Consider the following 23,178-nt stretch of genomic DNA (forward strand, 5'->3'; position numbering starts at 1 on the left):
AATATTGAAGAAATCAGTTTCTCAGGTTCATTAAAAAACAAGGAAACAAATAAAAATCCTCCTGGGATTTTGAATGAGATTGCACTGAATTTAAGAGTTAAATTTGGGGGAAGACTGACATCCTTACAGTACTGACTACTCAATTTCCCAATCCATGCATGTTGCATACTCCTTCATTCTGGTTTTATTTATTCTTAACAGTGTTTTACATTAGAGATTTTTAACATCCTATTTTAAGTGTATTCCTAAGTATTTGATTTTTTATGCTATCATAATCTCCAACTTTTACAAAAGTTTCATATTTGAATTTTTTGTTGTAGGTACATAAAAATTATTTTTTACATATAGACTTTGTGTGCAGCAATCTTTAATCTGTAGATTTCTTTTGGATTTTCTACATGCACAATCATATCATCTGTGAACAAGGGCAGTTTTATTTATTATGTCCAAATATTATACTTTTCACTGGCTGGGTCCCTTAGTACAATAATGAACAGAAATGGTAACAGCGAATATACTAGTCTTGTTTAGGTCTCAAAGGGAAAGTTGTAAATATTTCACCAGTTAAGTGTGAGGCTTGCTGATGGATTTTTAAAAATAGATACTATTTTTCTTTGATGTTTATTTTATTTTTGAGAGAGACAGAATGTAAGAAGGGAAGGGGCAGAGACAGAGGGAGACATAGGATCTGAAGTAGGCTCTAGGCACTGAACTGTCAGCACAGAGCCTGAGGTGGGGCTTGAACTCACAAACTGCGAGATCATGACTTGAGCCAATGTCCTTAACCAACTGAGCCACCACAATTTATTTCTTTGTAATAAATTTCCCTTTTACTTCATGTTGCTAAGAATTTTGTTTTTAAAATCGTGCATAGATGTTCAAATTTATCACCATCTTTCTGCACCAATTGAGATGATTGTATAATTTTTCCCTTTTATTTTATTGATTTGGTGTCTTACCTTTCATTCTTGAACTTGCGTAAAATTGGCATTATTTATTTCTTAACTGTTTGGTAAAATCCATTTATCTGAGCCCAGAGTCTCCCCCCCCCCCACCTTTTTAATGTTTTATTTATTTTTGAGAGAGTCAGAGAGAGAATAAGCATGGGTAGGGCAGAGAGAGAGGGGAAAGAGGATCCAAAGCAGGCTCTGTGTTGACAGCAGCAAGCCCAGTGTGAATTGAGAGATCATGATCTGAGCAGAAGTCCAACGCTCAACCGACTCAGCCACCCAGGTGCCCCTGTAAAAGTGTTTAATAACAAATTCATTTGAGTTGATACAGAACTATTCAAATTTTCTTTTCTTTTTTTTTTTTTTTTTTTTCAGTTTTGGCAGCTTGTTTTTTTTCTAGCAATCTGTTGATTTTATATAATTTCCAGAATATTGGCCTAAGGTCGTCCATCTTTTTTTTACCTTTTAAATGTCTGTGATATCTGTGGTGATATCCTGTTGTTACAGGTAAACATAGGATTTACTATATTTAGTTACATAGCCTTAAGTTTTACACAGCAGTGTATCTTGAAAAACCATTAATGACATCAAATATTGTTTTATTGCACCACCTTGAACTTTTTCATGCCGGGGAACCTATTTTTCAAATAAAGTATTATTATCTTTCAATGTAGAAACAGAAAAAGTGGAGGTAGCCTGATTAAAGCAAAGTGAAGGGGTGTTTGGATCTCTCCAATACTTGGGCTGCCTTTCGTTGGAGGTCTCTCCTGTTGGAAGAACACGCTGAGAATTATATTCTATATTATACATATGCATATACATATGTATCTATGTGCAATTTAACCAAACTTCCATTGTTGGATGCTTCTAACTCCTTAAACTGTTGCGCACACTTTTTGTTTTGTTTTTTAAATAGCGCCACCGAATGCAAACTGGTGCAGCCACTCTGGAAAGCAGTGTGGAGGTTCCTCAGAAAATTAAAAATAGACCTACCTTATGACTCAGCAGTAGCACTGCTAGGAATTTACCCAAGGGATACAGGAGTACTGATGCATAGGGGCACTTGTACCCCAATGTTTATAGCAGCACTCTCAACAATAGCCAAATTATGGAAAGAGCCTAAATGTCCATCAACTGATGAATGGATAAAGAAATTGTGGTTTATGTACACAATGGAGTACTACGTGGCAATGAGAAAGAATGAAATATGGCCCTTTGTAGCAACGTGGATGGAACTGGAGAGTGTGATGCTAAGTGAAATAAGCCATACAGAGAAAGACAGATACCATATGGTTTCACTCTTATGTGGATCCTGAGAAACTTAACAGAAACCCATGGGGGAGGGGAAGGAAAAAAAAAAAAAAGAGGCTAGAGTGGGAGAGAGCCAAAGCATAAGAGAGTGTTAAAAACTGAGAACAAACTGAGGGTTGATGGGGGTGGGAGGGAGGGGAGGGTGGGTGATGGGTATTGAGGAGGGCACCTTTTGGGATGAGCACTGGGTGTTGTATGGAAACCAATTTGACAATAAATTTCATATATTGGAAAAAAAAAAAGAAATTGTCATGTGTAAGGAAAAGAATAAAAATGGTTCAGGCTTTAGAACTCAGTTGATCACCACTATCATTTTAATGTCTATCGTAAGTACTTTTTCTATTAAAATGATTTTTATAATGTTAAAAAAAAAAATTTAAATAGCGCCACCACCTTCCCAGGCAGGAGGCTCATGGCTCCATGTCTATCCCTGGCAGGCGGGGCTCTCGGGTCACAAGAACGTGACAGCCTCACTGCAGCAGCCAGTCTCCCCAGTGGTGGTGGAGAGAGAGTGGGAGGTGGGGGGAGGCTCCAGCCCTGGGGACTGCGGGCAACTGGAGAGCCTGCGGGGAGCGACCACACTGTCCTCGCCATGCTCTGTCCTGCGCTCCGTCCCCTGCCAGTGTGCTCCCCACATGCCCTGTGCACCTCTTAAATTAATGCTTTAGAGTTAATTCCTGGAAACGCAATTGCTGGGTAAAAGGTTATGTACAGTTTTAAGACTTTAAGATTGTATTGATAAAGTGCTGGTTTAAAAAGTTGTACCAATTTATGATCCCAGTGTACCCTCCACACCTGAATCAACATTGGATATTATCATTGAGTATTTGAAAATACTGGAAGGAGTATTATTCAGTCTTTAAAGATGACGATTCAGATCCTTCACACCTGAGGGAATATTTGACAGCAGTCAATGCAAAGAAACCCAGAATCCAACTGCACTTTCAGGAAAAGATAGTGAAGTAACACAGTTTGTGAGGAATTTTCCTGTTTCTCCCCCCAAATTTTCTTTCATCACAGTTTTACAATATGTGGGTAAGAAAAAAAAAAATCCAGAATGTAAGAAGGTTGGCCCCTGCATCACTTTCACCAGACTTAAGTGACTCCAATTAATTTAAAAAAAAATTTTTTTTTCAACGTTTTTTATTTATTTTTGGACAGAGAGAGACAGAGCATGAACGGGGGAGGGGCAGAGAGAGAGGGAGACACAGAATCGGAAACAGGCTCCAGGCTCCGAGCCATCAGCCCAGAGCCTGACGCGGGGCTCGAACTCACGGACCGCGAGATCGTGACCTGGCTGAAGTCGGACGCTTAACCGACTGCGCCACCCAGGCGCCCCAGTGACTCCAATTTATTTTAAACAAAAGGGAATTTAAGCTAGAGAATTAAGAGTTTACAATCGCTAACAGGTGTGAAGGGTCTTTAGGGATGACTCTCAGAACAATGCCATAGAACCACCAGACATGGGAACAATCAGGAGTCCGGGTTTAGGAAACCACTGTACCAATGGTTGAATCCAGGATCACGTGCCCATAGCGTCATGAAGGTGAATACCTTACCTTAGCTATGAACCAAATATCAGGAACTCATTGCTTCATTTACTAAATGTAAACTGCTAGATTTAACAAGATTGATGCCCCTACAAAGTTCTGTCTCCCTCTTCACTGACTCGATTTCTGAGTTTGAGTGAATGCGACTAGCCTAGAGGTCAAATATAGGCAAAAGTCAAGCTGCAAGGAAGTCTGGGAAATGTAGTTTTTATACTTACAGCTCCTGTAGTACAGGATGGCACTCCAAAAAGAGCTTGGATCAACTGTTTAGCAATCCAATCTTTCACAGGCCCTTTATTTCCTTGATGGTTTGACACGATAATTATAAATATTGTTAAAGATTTTCTCTGTTTGACCCACCTGATCTGATGATGCCCTCTACCTTTCTCTGCCTTGACATGTGCCATGGGAGGCTGACCCCTATATTTCATTTCCTGGGTTATTTCTGGCTGCTAGCCAACTTTAGCCAATGGCAGATCATGGAAGATGTAATCGGACTTGCTCCCTTCTGGTCTGACTCTGGTAGCGGCTGTGTCCTTCTACCTAAGAGTAAGGCACCTGCTGGTGGATAGTTCTTGCTATCTTGCTAACTAGAGATCAATTACAGTGCCCTCCACTTGCTTTCTTACTTCTAGAAATATTAATGCCTTCTGACTGCTGCTAAGTGGTTTTTAACCACTCCTTGTTTGTTCCCTTAACCGGATCCAGATATGCAGTAATTCCTTCATTTGACTCTCTTCAATTACTTGAGTGTTCCATCTTTTTTCTGCCAGGAATGTCACTGAAATAATGATGGATAAGACATAATTTTTAATCCAAGGTGCATTCGGTCAGGTAGATGAGAATATTATAGCCATCTATTATGGAACGAATTCTGTCCACACCTCTCCCCCTCCCACAAACTAATGTTGAAATCCTAATACCAAGTACCTCAGAAAGTAACTGCTTTTAAAGATAGGGTCTTTAAAGAGGTAATTAAGGTTGAATGAAGTCATAAGGGTGATCCTATGCTCTAATAAGCATAAGTGCTAATCTAATGCTGCTAGTGTCCTTATAAGAAAGACACCAGGACGTGCATGAAGAGATGAATGGTCATAGAGAGAAGACAGAAGAAACCAAACCTGTCAACACCTTGATAACTGGACTTCCAGCCTCCAGACCTGTGAGAAATTAAGTTTCTGTTTTTAACCCACCCGGTTGATGATACTTTGTCATGGCAGCCCTAGCAAACTAATACACCATCATAAAAACCAAATAAGAAAAATAGGTGGGGTTACCAATTTTGTTACGCTAAGAGGAAGGAGCCAAGAGAATCAATCAACTCATCTATCCATACATCCATCGGAGAGATTTATTTTAAGGAATTGGTTCACACAACTGTGTGCCAGCAAGTTTGAAATCTGTAGGGCAGGCTGACAGGGTGGAAGTCCAGGCAGGATTTCTACGCTACAGTCTTGAGGCAGAAATCCTTCCTCTGTGGGAAACCTCAGTTTTTGCTCTTAAAACCTTCAACTGATTGGATGAGGCCTATCCACATTATGGATGGTGATCTGCTTTAACCACATCTACAAAATACCTTCACAGCAACATCTAGACTAGTGTTTGAACAAACACATGGGCACCACAGCCTAGCCACGATGGCACAACCATCACAATACTGGTACTTGAGAAAGTGGGCTTTTGGGGGCATTTTTTTTTTCTTTTCTGTACACTCTACATCCCTCACACTGCGTGTTATAAATGTTCTGGGCATTACACAGAACACAAAATCAGAGCTACATTATGCTAAGAGTTAATCACCAAGATAACCACTGCAATAGTAATAAAATTCTGTCTAATGAAGTATAGAAACACATCTTAGAAACTTAGTTTTCTATATATGTTCAAGTTATTTTATTACAAAAACATTTTGTAATAAAACAGGGAACTGAAGAGAGGAATGTTACCCATCACGACAGTTAATAAAATGCCTCCTATCATTGACTCAGTTTTTAAATATGCAATAACACACATTCACAGAATTGCCAAGTTATTCTCCATAAAACTCTCCTAATAAAACTGTAACTCAGAAAGTGTTATCAGACAAAGCAGCTTTTTTCCCAAAGAAATAATATGCAAATAGTCAGAAATTTCATCATTTACAAGGTGATAGAAACACAGATGAGGAGAGAATGATCTCAGAGAAGATAACCTCACCCTCCCAGAACTTCCCAAATACGATTTAATGAGTCAAAGTTGCAAAATGCTGGAATGAGTGGCCAAAGGACTCACATGGTCCTTCTTGGGGTTTTATGAGGTAGTAGAGGTGTTTGGAAACTCTCATAGAAATGAAAAAGCCCAGCCAGTTATCATTTCCCAAGTCGTGTTTTTGTTTTGTTTTGTTTTGTTTTTTAATGTTTTTTATTTATTTTTGGGACAGACAGAGACAGAGCATGAACGGGGGAGGGGCAGAGAGAGAGGGAGACACAGAATCGGAAACAGGCTCCAGGCTCCGAGCCATCAGCCCAGAGCCTGACGCGGGGCTCGAACTCACGGACCGCGAGATCGTGACCTGGCTGAAGTCGGACGCTTAACCGACTGCGCCACCCAGGCGCCCCTCCCAAGTCGTGTTTTATACATAAAAAGTATTTTCTGACGGAGAAGGTTGCATGCAGACCCTTACTTATCGGCCTTCTCTTCAACAACAGGCTGGTTGTACTGGTTAGATGAGGGAATAACAAGAGCATATGCATGTGGCAACCGTCTCAGAAGCTTTTCCTATTTAGGGTGTGTTTATTGTACTTTAGCATGATCTAGTGCAATCTTTGTTGCAGAAAATGAGTGACCCCTATAGACGTAGGGCTGGGAAGTGCAGCTGACCCTTGAACAAGACTCAGGGGCACGGACCCCTTGTACAATCAAAAATATGCATATAACTTTTGATTCCCCTAAAACTTAACTACTAATAACCCACCGTTGACTGAATGTCTTACTGATAATATAAACAATTAACTCCTATTTTGTGTTACATGTATTAGATAACGTATTCTTACAATAAATAAGCTAGAAAAACGTTATTAGGAAAATCATAAGGAAATTACATTTACAATACTGCTCTGTATTTGCTGAAAAAATCTGTGAATAAGTGGACTCACACAGTTCAAACCCATGTTGTTCAAGGGACAACATATAGTTAATGGCAGAGTTGGGTTTTTGATTTAGATAAAGACTCTGAGGAAGGGTTAGAAATATAAATTTATATGTCTTTGGTTTACAATCTCAGTATCCAAACTGACTAAAGTCTTGAAACCAAACTGTTTAAAAAGTTTTATTTGGTAGCAGAAAATATCTACAATTGGATCTTTACAAAAGAAGTTGTGCAAGAGGGAAAAATAAACTTATACATAAGATTTTGCTGTTGAAATTTGGGATGATTATCAACAATTGATTCAGATTACAACAACTCACACAAGTCCATGTCTTTCTATGTTAAGAAAGTAGAAACTACGTTAATCCGTTGACTAAACAATTTGTTGAGACTCATAACAGACATTATAATGAACCGAAAGAAAGTTACGTCTATGGAAGAGAAGACAAACTAAATTATTTCAAGTTGTAGTAATAAACATATTTAGTCAGAGTAAAAACCAATTATCTCCACAACCCAACAATCAACTTTTCATCTTATCAAGTCCATAATGTCTACATTATTTATATACACCATGGCTTTTCATCTAAGAGCTGTATTTTAAATTACATACAGATTTACATATAATGTATCAGATGTTACTGACAATAAGTCTAACCCTAGGATAGAAGTCTCTCTCCCTGTAATCACTTGATTTGGTCATATGTACAATCCCTGCTATGGAGCTGATTGCTTATCTGACAATAAAGGACAAGACCTATGGGAATGACCCAGGACAGGATTAGGAGGGACAGGCTCACCTCGTTGTCTCTATAACTTTACTGGCTTTGTATTCATTCAAAATACTACTAACCAGTACTTTCAATGGGCCAAAGAAAGAGGCACTAAGAGTGTCTGAAAGCATCCAAGAATTATGATCAGTGTCTATGGTACAGGCATAAAGTAGCTAACATTTTAAAAAACATCAAAAATACCGTTTTCACTAAAGGGGGTAAGCAGACAACTTCCTACTAGTAGAAAAAGAAAGACAAACACTGGTGTTCAATTTCCAGTTTAAATGCATTTATGAATACGAAGATTGTGACCCCCATTAATTAAATACAAAGAGTCCAGAAGAAATTGATGCATGACCTTAAGATGCAAGTATAGCAGTATTTCTGTATCAAATTTAGTCTAGGATTAAATACAATGCTACACACACACACACACACACACACACATTCATAGTACCTTTATGGAATTCTCTAAAATGCTCACAGTAGCTTATATGGTATTGATGAAAATAAAGATGAAACTGTATAAACTAGAGTGTAGATAAAAATCATCTTTTATAGCTTACTAAGTGATACCTTTTGTGGCTTAAGTAGCTTAAATTATTCAAGTTTAAATTTCAATTCTTGAAAGCAGAACTGTGCTTTGGTATTCAAACCTTCATAAGATTTTACAGTTTTTCAAAATAAGGAATAGAGAGTAAGAACATCAAACATGTGGGAGAAAGAGACTTCTGACTTTTGTCACATGATTAACCAGTGGCTTTCAACTCTCACTGGGCCAACACTCAGCTTCTTGGAAGTAATTAGGGTTTTCAAAAGGTTTGAATCAAATTAAGTTTTGAAAACTTAATAAAAATGCACATTCCAATGTGTTAAATATCCTCCCCCCCCCTTTTTTTTAAACCATACTGGAGAATGCTTATGTATTAACTTCTACGACCAGAATAATTTATTTTTTTTAAACCTTGGAATATAACTTCAGCTATCTCTAATTAAAGAACCTCCTGAGATATGTGTTTAAAACCTGCTATTATTTACACTTATGTTTGTGTGAACCCAAATTTTCTTGATAGTATGCAAATAAAATAAGATATAAAAATAAATGGGCTGCTGAGGTTTTCTACCAACTCTATAATGCCAATTACACATTTGTGTTATTCACAAATTCTATTCCTAGTAATGGACTAAAATAAACTTAAATGTGAACCCAAAATATTTATACTGACAAAACGAACTTTTCAGGCTTTATGTGTTGGGGTTAGACAAAATTTTATTCAACAAATGTTTGGAAAATAATGTTCCGTAAGAAACTATCTTTTAATCTGTTAATACGATGTGTAATGTGATTTCATTTGCTAAAACTAACACATTTCAGTTATTAGATTACTCTGCACAATGGGAAAAACTTCGACCAATTAGAATGCTGCAGGTCTTCAAAAAGGATAACTTGTAAAAAATTGAAAAACTGCACTAAAAGTCTATTTGCCTTAGAACTCTTCTGATAAGATTCCATTTTTGAATTAATAATATACTTATTGTGTTATAATTCTGAAAATACATTCATCTTCCACATAACACAATTTAGCATCTTCACACATCAACTGTGTTGTGTGTTTTAATGGTTTAGGCACATTTCAGTAACTTTGGATTTTATTTTGTGGTTTCACTACAAAACAGCTTGTGCACACCAAATTCAAACAATCTTTTTTTATTTAAAAATCCATCTGAAAATTCACCTCTGAGTTTTAGTTTTTGTTTAAAAAGAAGCAAACATTTAAAAGCATCAAATGTTACTAGTCTACAATTCATCTTGTTATGAACAATTTTAGTTCGTGGATTGGGGAAATAAACCCATTACATTGATTAGGCACAGTACTATGGCCAAAAGACCAGAAATCAGGGCACATCTGTGTGTTCAGGCAACAGTTAGAGGTCTGAATGGAGGGAGTCATGCCTCAGCTGTGGGTACTCTTATCTCTGCCTCCTCCAAAAACTGTTAGTAAGTCCCAAATCAATACATAAGAGATTGTTTGTAACTTAGTTAAAAAAACAAGCAAACAAACAAATTATACCTGTTTTCTAAATTACACTGCAAAGCCAAAACAGATAAATACAACTGTAGTCTCACTATATATAATTTGTGGTTTTGATATCCGTATCACAGGACCGTATTACAGGTGAGACAGAATTATAGAATTCCTCTGGTGATTTCAGACATCTGGTTGGAAGAGGTTCATGACTCTAAGATTTCACATTATAACAATACTCCAAAATTTCTCAAATTAGGGCAGTGAATATAAATCACAGTACAAAATCCTTAATTCTTTTACTGGAAAAGCAACTGGTGCTACATACAAGAATCACTTATAGAACATCTATTTTTTTAAAAAAATGTAGATATAAAATATTAATTGCATAGGGATTTAAATATAAGGCCAAGAAGAATATTAAGTAAAGTTAAAAAAATCATAGAAAGGGCACTATGGTGTCAAAAGATAGAATTTCATTCTTAGAGTAATAAATCTGAATTACTGTCTAATTAAAAAAAAATCACAGTATGTTGCTATAACTAACAGTGAATGTTTCCTTAAGTCCAAATTGGAAACCAATATTAGGACTAACAAGAACACAACTAAAGCTCATTGTCTAAACCTGATCAGTGTATTAGCACATCAGTGCCTGGTACGTACCTGGTTATATAATCTATCTTTGCAAATAATGTAAAGTTTAATACATGTTAACAAGTGTGAGAGCACATCATCACTGCATGCCGGTAAGTGATCTGTAGGCTTACTTGATAGTGTAATTATTCAGTCTTCCCAAGGTGCAAGATCCCACCTGGCAGAATCTTCACTCAATGAACCAAAAACACTGTAATTAACAAAATATAATAAAGTTCCACCATTGAAAACTAAATGTACATGAACCAGAGAATTAGTTCCTGACACCAGTACATATATTATCCTCAGCACTTTGGAACGCAGTGAATGACGAGCCCGTCTATACTGTGTAGTTTAGGCTAATGGCTACCACCTGATGTTTCAGGTAGACAGGTAAATTGTAAATCTACTTCTCATTTTAATGTTGTTAGAGTGCAGTTTAAAGAGCAATTTCCAAATCTAAAAGTAGCTTAGTTAACTTAGTATTGTTATATAGAGTAGTGTGAGGAAAAACAAGAACTCCCAAAGGAATTATGTTAAGGAACATTTGGGAATACCCAAACCAACGTTTTAAATGAAAAAGTGCATAAATACAGTAATACTACAAGTGTGTTAACTATGGAACAAATGTTTCTCTGGGAGCTAAACAATAGTATTTTCCCACATTATTTACATGTTATGGATTGTTGAGATACCACAAAGCACCATTTACAGTCTAAATTGCTTGATTATGTGTGAAAAGTCCTCTGACTTCAATTCTACTCAGTTGAGGATCTACCTAGAATAGAAGTGTCAGGTCATCTCAAACAGGATTTATGTTTACAATTCAGTTCTCGTTATTCAGAAACAGCGAAGCAATATTTTCATTTCACATTCTTGGCTGGTGTTTCAGATTCTGTGGACTGTCTCCCATCTGTCCAGGCTTCCCGAGTGCTCTTTAGAGCCAGAGTCTTCTGTTGGTCAACCACAACATAATCTACTCTCTCATCAGCTACACTGCTGCCTGAGCCACTGCTCTTTTGCTAAAAAGCAAAGAAAGAAAACCATAAAACCCCATGTATAAGAGAGTTCTTCTTGGTGAAATTTAGCCTTAAAACATAGACACTCATGCACTGTGAATAACTCTTGAAGTTCTACTGGGTCACAAACATACAAAAATAACATTACTTCAATTTAACAATGTTGTTTTTCTCCTCACTGTACACTGTTTTCCCCTTAAATTTAAAATCACTGTATGTAAGTATTTAGATGAATGCTCCCAACACAGATGAAATTCTTATAAAGTAAGGATCACAGACACTTGGTTCATCTTAAGATATACAGCTTGCTTCTCCCTTTAGCTTAACCTTGACCTTTTCAAATCCTCAGAACATGTACCAGTGTTGACTTGCAGAGCCGAGAAATGTTTTTTGAAAAACAGTATTTCAAGAATGGCAAACTACATAGGATGACACGACCTCTTATTCTAAAATACAAGTAGATACTAACTAACTTAAAACAAATATAATTATTGGGGCACCTGGTTGGCTCAGTTGCTTAAAGCACCAGACTTCAGCTCAGGTCATGATCTCACGGTTTGTGGGTTCGATCCCATGTCAGGCTCTATGCTGACAGCTCAGAGCCTGGAGCCTGCTTTGGATTCTGTGTCTCCCTCTCTCTCTGCCCCTCCCCTGCTTGTGCTCTTGTCTCTCTGTCTCTCTCTCATTAAAAAAATAAACAAACATTAAAAAAAATTTTTTTTGAACATTTATTTATTTTTGAGAGACAGAGCATGAGCGGGGGAGGGGCAGAGAGACAGAGACACAGAATCTGAAGCAGGCTCCAGGCTCTGAGCTGTCAGCACAGATCCCGACGCGGGGTTCGAACCCACAGACGGTGAGATCTTGCCCAGAGCCAAAGTCAGACGCTTAACTGACTGAGCCACCCAGGCGTCCCCAAACAGAATTATTAATGCGTTGCTGGGCTCTCTAGAAAGTAAGAGAAATACCCAATGTGTGAGGGAAACAGGGCATGAAGAGCTGTTCAATGTAAACTTTACAGGAACTGTTGTCTTCAGATGAATGTCAATCTCAGCAATGCAATCAGGAGGCCCGCAGTGGGAGAGTGTGTCGAATCTGAGGCTATCCTGTTAAGCCAGGGACCAATGAAACAAACTGAGGTGGTCCTATAGTTGTAGCACATTGCTTCCCAGCAGAAGAAAATGTAAATCTATTCTGAAGGAAACTGAAGTCTGCAGGATTCTCAGACAGACTCAGCAAAATGAATTTGCAAAAAACTGTATAAAACATGGAAGGAAACAAGCCATCAAGAGTGTGAGCAGAAACAATAAACAGATTCAGACCTCCAAGGACTTCAGATATTGAAATGATTGCATAAACAGAATAAATTATGTGTGTATAAAATCTTCAAAGGAATTAAAAAATAAAACTAAATAAAAGGAATAAAATATCATGAAAGAAATAAGCTATTCAAAACAGCTATGCATATTTGAAACAAAAGAGCAAAATTCCATGTTAGAACTAAAAATAATTGAAACTAAAAATTAAACAATGGGTTAAACAGAATAATTGAGAATTAGTGTACCTGGTGATAGAACTAAAGAAATAATCCAAGTAAGAACAAAGAGATGAATAAAGAGAAAATATGAAAAAGTGAAAAGAGGCACAGAAAATAGAATATGTTCTGACTAATCTTTAATAAGAAACCTCAAATGAGAGGATAAAAGGAAGAGTGGAAAAGCTCTATATTTAAAGAGATGATTGGGACTTTGCCAGAACTGATAAAAAATACAAATCCAAAAATAAGAACAGCACAACTTCCATCAAGCATGATAAACAAAAAGAAATCTACGTCTAGATGTCTAGACACACTGTAGTAAACCTGCAGAATACCAAAGATACAGAAAAGATGTTAACATCAGCCAGACAGAAAAGACAAATTATCTATAGAGTAACTGTAACTAGATTGACAACATACTTTTCAGTAGGAACAATGGAAGCCAGATGATAGTGAATAGTATCTTCCATGTGTTGAAAGAAGTATATTGCCAATCAAGAACTGTGAACGCAAAAAAACCCTTTTTCAAAAATGAGGGCACAATATAGACATTTCCCTCAAACAAAAATTGCAAGAATTTACTACTAACAGACCTCCACAAGAGGAACTTCTAAAGAATGTATTTCAGGTGGAAGAAAAAATGATTATGACAGGAAAGACTGAGGAACAAGATGGAATGATAAGAAAGGGAAGGTGGTAAATATGTAGGACAATGTTAAGTAAGCACTACCTATATAATAAGAATACTACTGGGGCGCCCAGGTGGCTCAGTTGGTTAAGCGTCCTGTGACTCAGGTCATGATCTCGCGGTCAGTGAGTTTGAACCTCGTGTCGCACTCTGTGCTGACAGCTCGAAGCCTGGAGCCTACTTCAGATTCTGTGTCTCCCTCCCTCTCTGCCCTTCCCTGCTCACACTCTGTCTCTCTCTGTCTCAAAAATAAATAAACATTAAAAAAAAAAAAACCCAGAATACTACTAATGTGTAATTTGTGGTTTAACAAAAGTAAAAAACCAAAACTGTACAAAAATAGCATGTAAATCAAAAGGGGAATGATGTGAGCTAACACTGGAAAGAGAATGAAGACAAGATTTTGTTAAGTAGGCATTTCAACAGTAACCACTAAAAGAGGAGAACGTGTATAATTTCTATTATATACCATTAGGGATTACTCTCCATGACTTTGTTAATTGTGACTTATGAAACAATATTAAGTAATAGACTTTACTAAATTTAAATTAAACATACTAATAAAATTTCCCCAAAGGAAACATGATTCTTTGGCTTTAAAAGGTGAGCTAATTGTGTCTATAGAATGAGATTTCACTTACCTTACGTGGTGGTGTGGATTTCCCAGAATCTAAATCCAGATCTAGGTATTCTACTTGTTTGTCTCCTTTGGGCTTGACCATAGGACTGCTTCTCCCATCAAGGCTGTTACTGCCAAAAAGATTCTGAAAATGGTGATACAATGAAATCTACTATTGAACATCCACGAGACCTGTTGCTTATTTTGTCTGCCATCTACCAAAGCCAAAATATTTATTTTAAGAGGCTATGGTTTAATAAAAAAAAAATGTCTTCTGAGAAAATTAAATCTGCTTTTAGGATTGGAGGAACATATATGATATAACAGAACTGATTACAACTAGGCTTTAGAGTAAGCTAAACATGGTTTCAAGAGTCAAACTGGGTTCAAACTAAGACCAAAACATCAAGCTAGAGTTGGCTGCAATAGCTCCAACTGAACATTATTTAAATGATATCTTTACTCGATTATATTTTTAAACTACTGGATCCTTTCACTCCTTGCTTTCTAATTACAATTTTTAAAAAGTTCTGTATTTTAAGATTTTCACGCTAAAATTTAGCTTAGAATATGTATGTTAACTAAAGCCTACAAACAATGACTGCACCGGCAAAGTCCGCTTTGTTTCAACCTGTAATTTTTAGCTCTTAATTTCTTCTGTCTTCTCTTTAGCCTTATCCCTTCTGTTCTACTAGGAATTCTACAATACAAGGGTTACTCTCCATAAACAGATAAAGGACAGATAGAGGACAGCAATACATGACAAAAACAAAAAAGCCTAAGGCAGAAAAATGCAAAATCAACAGGATGTTAGGAACTTCAAGATCAATGCTCATAAGAAGGAAAGCATGACACGAACTGACGCCCCTACATATGCCCTCTATGTGAATTACGACAGTCCTTCCCAAGGTGTGCCAACAAATGCCTTGTTTCTCTGCCTTGCTGCTTTGAACCTCACCCAGAAATGTTCTGGACCTCTCATAGGCGAGACTATATATTTACTAGCAGCTAGCATTCTTTTGTCTTCTATCACAGAGATAGGAATACTCACATACTTTTGAAGAAAACCTTAACGATGTGATATACTTAAAATTATATTTGTTATGATGAACAAAACAATTTGGAACCTGCATAAACCTGAATCTGCTAATCCTTTTATATATCACTACTCCTTTTGTCTTTGCTCAAGTCACACAGAGTAAGCTGTGATTTAGGCAAAAGACAATTGCTAGAATTTGCAATATTGACTCTATTCCCTCATTTGAAGCAGGGCTGCTGACAGCCCGCGTGAAACATTTTTTGTGAATTAGAAAATGGTGCTCCTTCCTGTGGGGCTACCCAGCTCTGTGCCAGGGCCCACAGCTTAGTGAGCAGGACATGGTCTGAACTGCATGTACTCATGAATGCAGTACTATGCAGTCTACTCGACACACTACATACTGTGTGTAATGTGAGCAAGCAACCTGCATGCTGGAATGTGAGGGCTCTATTAGTGGGAACGCAGTTTTATTTTTGAGAGACAGAGAGAGACAGAGCGTGAGCAGGGGAGGGGCAGACAGAGAGGGAGATACAGAATCTGAAGCAGGCTCCAGGCTCCGAGCTCTAAGCTGTCAGCACAGAGTTCCACATGGGGTTCGAACTCACGAACTATGAGATCATGACCTGAGCTGAAGTCGGACGCTTAACCGACTGAGCCACCCAGGCACCCCTGTGGGAACAGAGTTTTAAACTGAATTTACCAACTACTGGTGATAAAACATTAAAAAAAAATTTTAACAATAACATGTAAGGCACAAAAAAGGTAATGTACAAATAGCCATTCCCCTCTCCCCCCCTCTTTTTTTTTAATTTATAAAGAAACTAGTTTTTTGGGTTTTTTTCTGAATGACTCTACATTTCATTCTCATATAAAAATATCAAGCAGGGGTGTGGTGTGTGTGTACAATTTTGTATTCAAATGTGACTTGTGAAAGAACCCCTGCCTGGAATACCCCTAATTGGAAATGCCTACGGTTGTTCATACTATTGCAAGGCTCATGAAAGGAACACACGAGCTCATATGATGTACACATTTAATTTCAGTAAGTTGTTTCTACAGAGAATGTCTCAGAATTGCTGGTTAAACTGTTTTCTGTCTAGTTTTTATTAGAATTGGAAATTTTTCATCTTTAAATACTGTTAAAATTTGTGTCCCTGCAAGGCAGTCCATTTGCTCAAGATCGAATTTCAACTACGAACAGCCTGTCTCTGCGTTCTAGCCTTTAACCCAGTATTTTCCCAAAACAGTTTAGAAAAACCCTAAGATTCTAGGAGTTATCATAAATGTTCTGTGAATTGAGAAAAAAAGATAACAGTAGTGCTTTGTTTTTCTAAAATTCTTTTTAAAATGTGAAAAGTTATTGAAGGTATTTTTGTTGTTACTGTTGTATAACAATATTCATGTCTTTAATAGTGACGTGTGGTCACTCACATTTTAGGTGTCACATTAAGGGTTCACCTCACGAATGCCTGACTTTGGATCTTTTTATAAATTAACAGGCAGCACCACCAATTCACTGTTTCATTAAACACCGCCTGCTCCATGATCACTAGTATGAGAAATAAGTCATGCTTCAAAACGTCAATGTATAGAATTTAATCTTCATTGTAGGTATAAGCCAGGTTTGATCTGATCCTGTCTCAACTTCTCCAAGACAAATTTTTTTTACTGATCAGTCCAGGCACAATGACATCTTGTGAATTTCTATGGTATACCTTTAATGCACTAACTGCAAAGAGGTGTGGAAAATATTGCTGTAACTATCACATTCTTTTCTAAGGAAGAGTTGTCCGGATTATGATCAACCCTTGCAGCTGGCAGTGTGAAGAGATGGAAATGGTGGCTGGTTTTTCTATTGTGAATGGTGGGCAGATATTTTCACCCAGAACATTTTTGCTTTTTCTAACACTTAGGACCTAAGTATTTCAGAAATTCACCAGCTGGCAGGCAAAAATACCTTTCTGGCTTAATGTTTTATACCTTACGAGGTATAAAAGAACAAACAATTTCATATTTTTATTTCCTTTGACTTTTTGATTGTAATATTTTTCTCTGTAGTCTTTTCCCTTCATGATAAATCACACTTCCAAACTTTCCTATTACATGCCCTTTGCAAAATTTTTATGGTAATTTACTATTTCAGGCAAAAGGACATGCTTTAGTATCTCAGAAAAAAGTTACTTTTGTAATAAAAAGTCCATTCAGCCACCTAAAGATTAAAATTGATGATAATATGTACTCTGATGTAGCACTGAGGATTTATGTAGACTTTTCCCAGTCTATTTGCTATAATGAGGAAAAAAAAATAAGGTAATAAAAATAATAAAACACCACTTATCAAGTTGAAAAACAGTGAATCCCAAAGCAGAAGCCAATTAATAAAAATTGCTCTGCCTTCAAATTAGGGAAAGTGTTATTGATATAGCTGGTTTGTATTCTAATCCAGGCTGATGTAAATATTTTAAATTATCTTATTCATTCTGAGCACTGCCGAAATTTGATATTTTAAAGTGAGTTTAAGCACCAAATCAAGCTTTTCAAATCACTTAATTTTGTTTCCTGACAACATAGGGCTGTGAGGAATCCGTTTTTGCCTAAAGTACATTAAAGACGTAAAACATGTCGAGAGAACTGGACTTTGTATTTTGAATCCCTAAAGAGTATTGTTTTAAAGAAAATGAAGCTGGGGCGCCTGGGTGGCTCAGTTGGTTAGGGGACCAACTTCGGCTCAGGTCATGATCTCGCAGTTTGTGAGTTCGAGCCCCGCGTCGGGTTCTGTGCTGACAGCTCAGAGCCTGGAGCCTGCTTCAGATTCTGTGTGTCCCCCTCTCTCTGCCCCTCCCCTCTTCATGCTCTGTGTCTCTCTGTCTCTCAATAATAAATAAACGTTAAAAAAAAATTAAAGAAAATAAAGCCACTAAAATGTTAATCCTTCCAAATTTTGACATCAGATTTCTGCTTCTCCTGGCAGATACGACCTGGTTGTGCCCTGATAATATCTGCCCTCCCCTCTCTCACATGAATGGGATTTTTAGTCAGGCCCGCTGTCCCTCAGAAGAAAAGTTATGGTTCCCAGCCTCTTTGTGTCTCTGTGTGTATGGCAGTTTCTGGGAACCTTCTTTATAAGGCAGTTAGTTAGGCTGTACCCTTGCTTCTTCCCTTCCTCTGTTTTGTAGCTTGGGATGTGAAGTGTTGGTGCAGCAGCATCTTGTTCTAGGAGCATGTGAGCCACACCCAGAAGATGATGGACTGGAGAGCTGGAAGGGGCAGGCATCCCTAAGGGCTTCCTAGGACAGGGCTGCCACACAACCCTGGCTAGACTCTCTCTGGACTTATTTACATGAGAAAGAGATAAATGTCTGTTACTCAGAGGTGAACCTAATCATAACCAATACATGCATCTACTAAAATACAAATAGCAGAGCAAGAATTGAATTTGATTAGAGGGAAAACATAAGCAAAATATTTTTAAAAATTAAAATGGGTTTGTATTCTTAAGTATCTGAAGTATTTTCTGGCAACTATCTAATTTCTGGGGAACGCAGGCTTGCTATGATTATTAAATTCTTGTGCCTTGTGGTAATACAGCCAATATGAAACAAGTTAGGTTTGTAACAGGTCTTTAATCTTTAAGCCTTATCTAAGAGTGTATTATTGAAAGATTATCAAAAGACCTCCTATAGAAGATCACTTCACTATAAGAGTGCCATGAAGAGGTTCTGGAGGACTGCATTATGAAATGCTTCTAGTATATTTGCTTGAACAGTTTCAAAAATCAATTATTTCTCAAAAATAAATATAACTAGAAAGCTTTTATGATTTTTAACTCATTTTTAATCTACTTTATAAATACTGGCATTACACTTTGACGCATTATCGGCTTCAAATTTTACAATGCTATTTTTAAGAAGCATTTTAAAAAGTTGTCTTCTATCCTTTTTCCTTAAGTATATAAAGAAGGATGTAAGGACCAGATTTAGAGACTGGAGGAAAGGTGCATGACTTGGAAGGGCTGCTCAGGAAGACAGAAGTTAAGGTGCAAATTTTACATACTGAGTCTTCGCTGGATAGGTTTGGGTTCATAGGAACATAATTCTCTTCACTGTCGTGTGAGTCACTGCTTGAAGTTGTGCTATGCACTGAATCCGGTCGGGGAGACAAGGGAAATCTAGAGGAGCTAATTAAAGAGATTACCGTTACAAACCTAAACCTTGACAACAATTTCTAAAATCACTTCCAAGATAAAAATGAGTGATCGTTTACATTCTTTCACCAAGTCACTAAAGTTTACAATCATTTATTGTACACATTTATTCATTACAACTTACTGCAAACCCTCAAATGCACACCTAATATTTATAGCTATATTGTAAAAAGTAGACCTTTGGGCATCAAATTCCTGTGTAAAACAAAAGAAGTATTGCTAATGATTTGGGGGACAAGTAGAAAGTCACAGACATGAAAAGGAAGGTTTAAGTTTCTATTAAATACAGCTACCTATATGTAAACATAAAACATGAACGCATATTTAACGCAAGTTTATAACTTCACATATCCTTTAATTACCCTATATATATTTGTTTGTTTATATCTCTGTATAAATACATAATTTAAATATATAAATTTATATTTATAATCTCTGCACCCAATGTTGGGCTTGAACTCACGACCCAGAGATTAAGAATTGCATATACTCTTCTGACTGAGCCAGACAGGCGCCTCTTCTATGTACATTTTAGCAAATTTTGATTAAATAACCTCTGCCAAGAAACTACCGTATTTGCCAGATCAGTAGTTCCGAGAAATTTCTAGCCTCATGAATGCTTTATACCCTTGAACATTACCAGGAACCCTGAGGAACTTTTTGTTTATATAGGTTGTATCTATTTACTGTATTACAAATAATAGAACATTTTTTTCAAAACCCAGAGTACACAAATACACATTCTATTTATTAGCTGTCTCGGGGATGTGATCATACATTACGCAGTCCCTAGAAAACTCCAGTGTGCACTCATGAGAGAAGCAGGAGTAGAAAGGCAAATGCCATCTTAGAATCTTAATGAAAATAGTTTTCACCTTACGGAACCCCAAAAAAGGGGGGGGTCCCCAGACTATACTTTGGGAACCACTGTTTCAGGTATTTTCCATCATAGTGAACAATTAAGGTACACATTTCAAACAAAGACTTACTCTCGAGCAAAACTCCTAGTGATGGGAGATCTAACTGGGGCTTGCAGTTCTTCCCATTCTGGCAAAGGTTTTATTTCTAAAGGTGCTGGCTTGGCTGAAATGAAAGAGAGAAAAAGAGGCTTCAGTATACAGACATTTGAAAAACAAAACAAGATCCTCTATGTCTCTACTTATGTGTTATAGCCAAACACACCTAAGACCAATGGTTTCATACATGAAACGAAGTTCATGGGTGTTAAGTGATTTGCCCAAGGTTACCGAGCTAAATAATTAGTGACAAAAGCTAAATCAGATAATGTTTCATGACTGTTGATTCAAAGTCTAAAGCTCTATTACATCATGTTGCTCCTTAATTTAATATTTTATGAATATAAACTAAAGAAAGGGTAACGTGACCCAATTCCTTAACAGTTACTTGATGTACAGTTTTCATTACTTCCTTATTTCTTTTTTTTTAAATAATTTTATTCTCAAGTATGGAGATTTAATCTATGTAAAAACATTTCTATTCAATATTGAAGCATCAGTTGTACAGCTATACGTATGACGTACAAAAAAGTATTAAATACAAAACTCCGATAAAATCAAAAACTGAAAACAGAATTCACTAAATCTTTTAAATTAATTCAAGCCCAGTCTGAAACAAATAAAAGAAAGCAATAATATTTTAAGACTCACACTCAGCTGAGAGAAGGACTAATTAAACAATTACCTTGAATTTTCAGCTTAATTTAACCAACAATATCCTTTATATCAAATTAAATAATAAACACACTAATAATATTCTTATTAGCCTGATTTATAAGTGGTCTTTGTTTATTTACCTCATTATCACAATAGGCAATTACCACGCTAGTGCATACCACAGAGCTCTCATTTTTTTCATGAGAGTGAAACATTTTTCAGAAGAACTAAAACAATATTACATGTTAATGCTAATTATATTTTAGGAGATTATTTAAACATATTAGGTAAATATTCCAATTACATTTCATTCTGCCACTCCAAAGAAAAGTTTTCATTTTTCTAGGTTTCCTTCTTCTAGTCTTTGTCCATATATGGACATACTTTTACTCAACTCGTATTTTTAATCAACTATGTTATAATTACAATCAAACTATAAAATAGGTGGTCATTTTAAAGGGCAATGTCGATTCACTGGGGCTTATAAGTATTTTTGCCTGTTCAATACGAAAAACTCAGTGCGATTTTCTGAAGACTAGATTAAATTTAAATCTTGCTCATCTATACCCTTAAAATGGACCAGCACAGAATACTGTGCTAAGTGAACGTATTTCTTTAACTCCTTATGTTTCACTTTTTTGAAACCCAAAGGCTAATGGCAGTTTAGCAGTCAAATTCTAAATAATGCCATAAAATAATGAATCTATGGAAGTGATTCTGTATTTTGTCTTAGAATAGCATACAACATTATATATAAATAAAGGACACATTTGGAACTCACAAGTAGCTAACAAGCTTAAAGAAAACAATGCACTGATGTCTAAAAGGTTAAGAGAATAATGTAAAAGAACAAGACTGAATACCATGTATTATCAAACTTAACATGCTGCTGTTAATGGCATAACAAGTAGACTTTCTACATCTATGGAAAGACAATGGGAAGACACACATTATGGGAAGCATTCACTTTAGAAATAACGTGCTAGGAAACTTTATTTACAACAGCGGTAGTATTTAAGTCTCTTCTCCTTTACTTTTTAAGAAAAAACATCACAAAATAAAGAAATTCCCAATGCCCCATCCAGCATGCGGTGCTAAAGTACATACCCTTTCTTCTTGTAGCAAAGTCACCTATGGTTTGTGAATCAGTTCGCTCTAAACCAGGGGGTTTGGGTCTTAAAATTTTAGGACTTTGACCTAATTGGTAAAAAGAAGATGCTCTTAATATAATGTTATTTTTTAACTGGAAAAATGGATTCTGTAAAAAAGCCACAGAGCCCTGAGCAGAAATGTCACACCTCAAAAGCATAAACATAAGTTTGGGGAGAATATTTTAACCTTGCCACACATCACTCATGCTCAGTCCAAGGGAAAGAATGAAGCTGCATGCAACAGGGTAACAAGCAAAGTGTTATAAAAGATGGCAGGGTGTTCGTGGGGTAACCAGCCTGGTTAGTGGTTATCTTTACTTGGGGGAAGCGAGGAAAGCCACGTGCCGTGTTACTCTTCTAACATGCCTTAGAAAACCGGACTAAATAAAAAATTATAAAATACCTCCATCAGACCTCAAGGACATCTTTTCTTTGAAGTCTGATATGAAAGTACCGGGGCGTACTTCCCAATAGTATTATTTTCTTAATTTTATTCAGGTGTTTAAATAACCTTACTCTGACTATTCCTTTACCTCTTGACCAAAGCCCTTTGAGAAAAGTAGGTTGATGCCATGGTGTTTGCTAATCCAATATTAAAACCAAGACCGACATTTGTCTCCCCTGGATATACTGGTAGCTGCCTGGGGACATAATTTTGCAAGGATCAGAAGCTAGGTTCTGGAACTGCTGACTGTCTAGCTTTAAGTATTTGAAAGCATAAATTCAGTTGCCATTATTTTCTTTTCATTTACTCTCTGCCACATGTAAGTACTGCTGAAAAGCCTTATGAAAAGCACAGAGTTAATACCCAGCAGTGGCCTCACTTATTCCTACAGGAAGCTTGGACACTAGAGCAGCAACATCGTTTAAATCAGTT

At 36.8% G+C, this 23,178-nt stretch overlaps 1 protein-coding gene across 8 annotated transcripts in view; it reads right to left on the reverse strand.

Annotated features, from left to right (window-relative positions):
• Positions 1–7,105: 7,105 nt before the first annotated feature.
• The window catches only part of GAB1 (GRB2 associated binding protein 1), a 123,884-nt gene continuing 107,811 nt past the window's right edge, over positions 7,106–23,178 (reverse strand). For 5 of the 8 annotated variants that reach the window (XM_058721283.1, XM_058721280.1, XM_058721287.1 and 2 more), the window contains 5 exons: positions 22,258–22,347; positions 20,467–20,560; positions 19,327–19,450; positions 14,257–14,379; positions 7,106–11,393 (listed from right to left, as the gene is read on the reverse strand). In XM_058721283.1, the coding sequence (XP_058577266.1) occupies positions 11,235–11,393; positions 14,257–14,379; positions 19,327–19,450; positions 20,467–20,560; positions 22,258–22,347 (590 nt within the window). In that variant the 3' untranslated portion in view covers positions 7,106–11,234. The remainder of the gene's footprint in view (positions 11,394–14,256; positions 14,380–19,326; positions 19,451–20,466; positions 20,561–22,257; positions 22,348–23,178) is intronic. The other 3 variants (XM_058721284.1, XM_058721286.1, XR_009259278.1) reach the window with 2 other exon arrangements.

This window comes from Neofelis nebulosa, chromosome 3 (assembly GCF_028018385.1).
Source record: "Neofelis nebulosa isolate mNeoNeb1 chromosome 3, mNeoNeb1.pri, whole genome shotgun sequence".
NCBI classification, from domain to species: domain Eukaryota; kingdom Metazoa; phylum Chordata; class Mammalia; order Carnivora; family Felidae; genus Neofelis; species Neofelis nebulosa.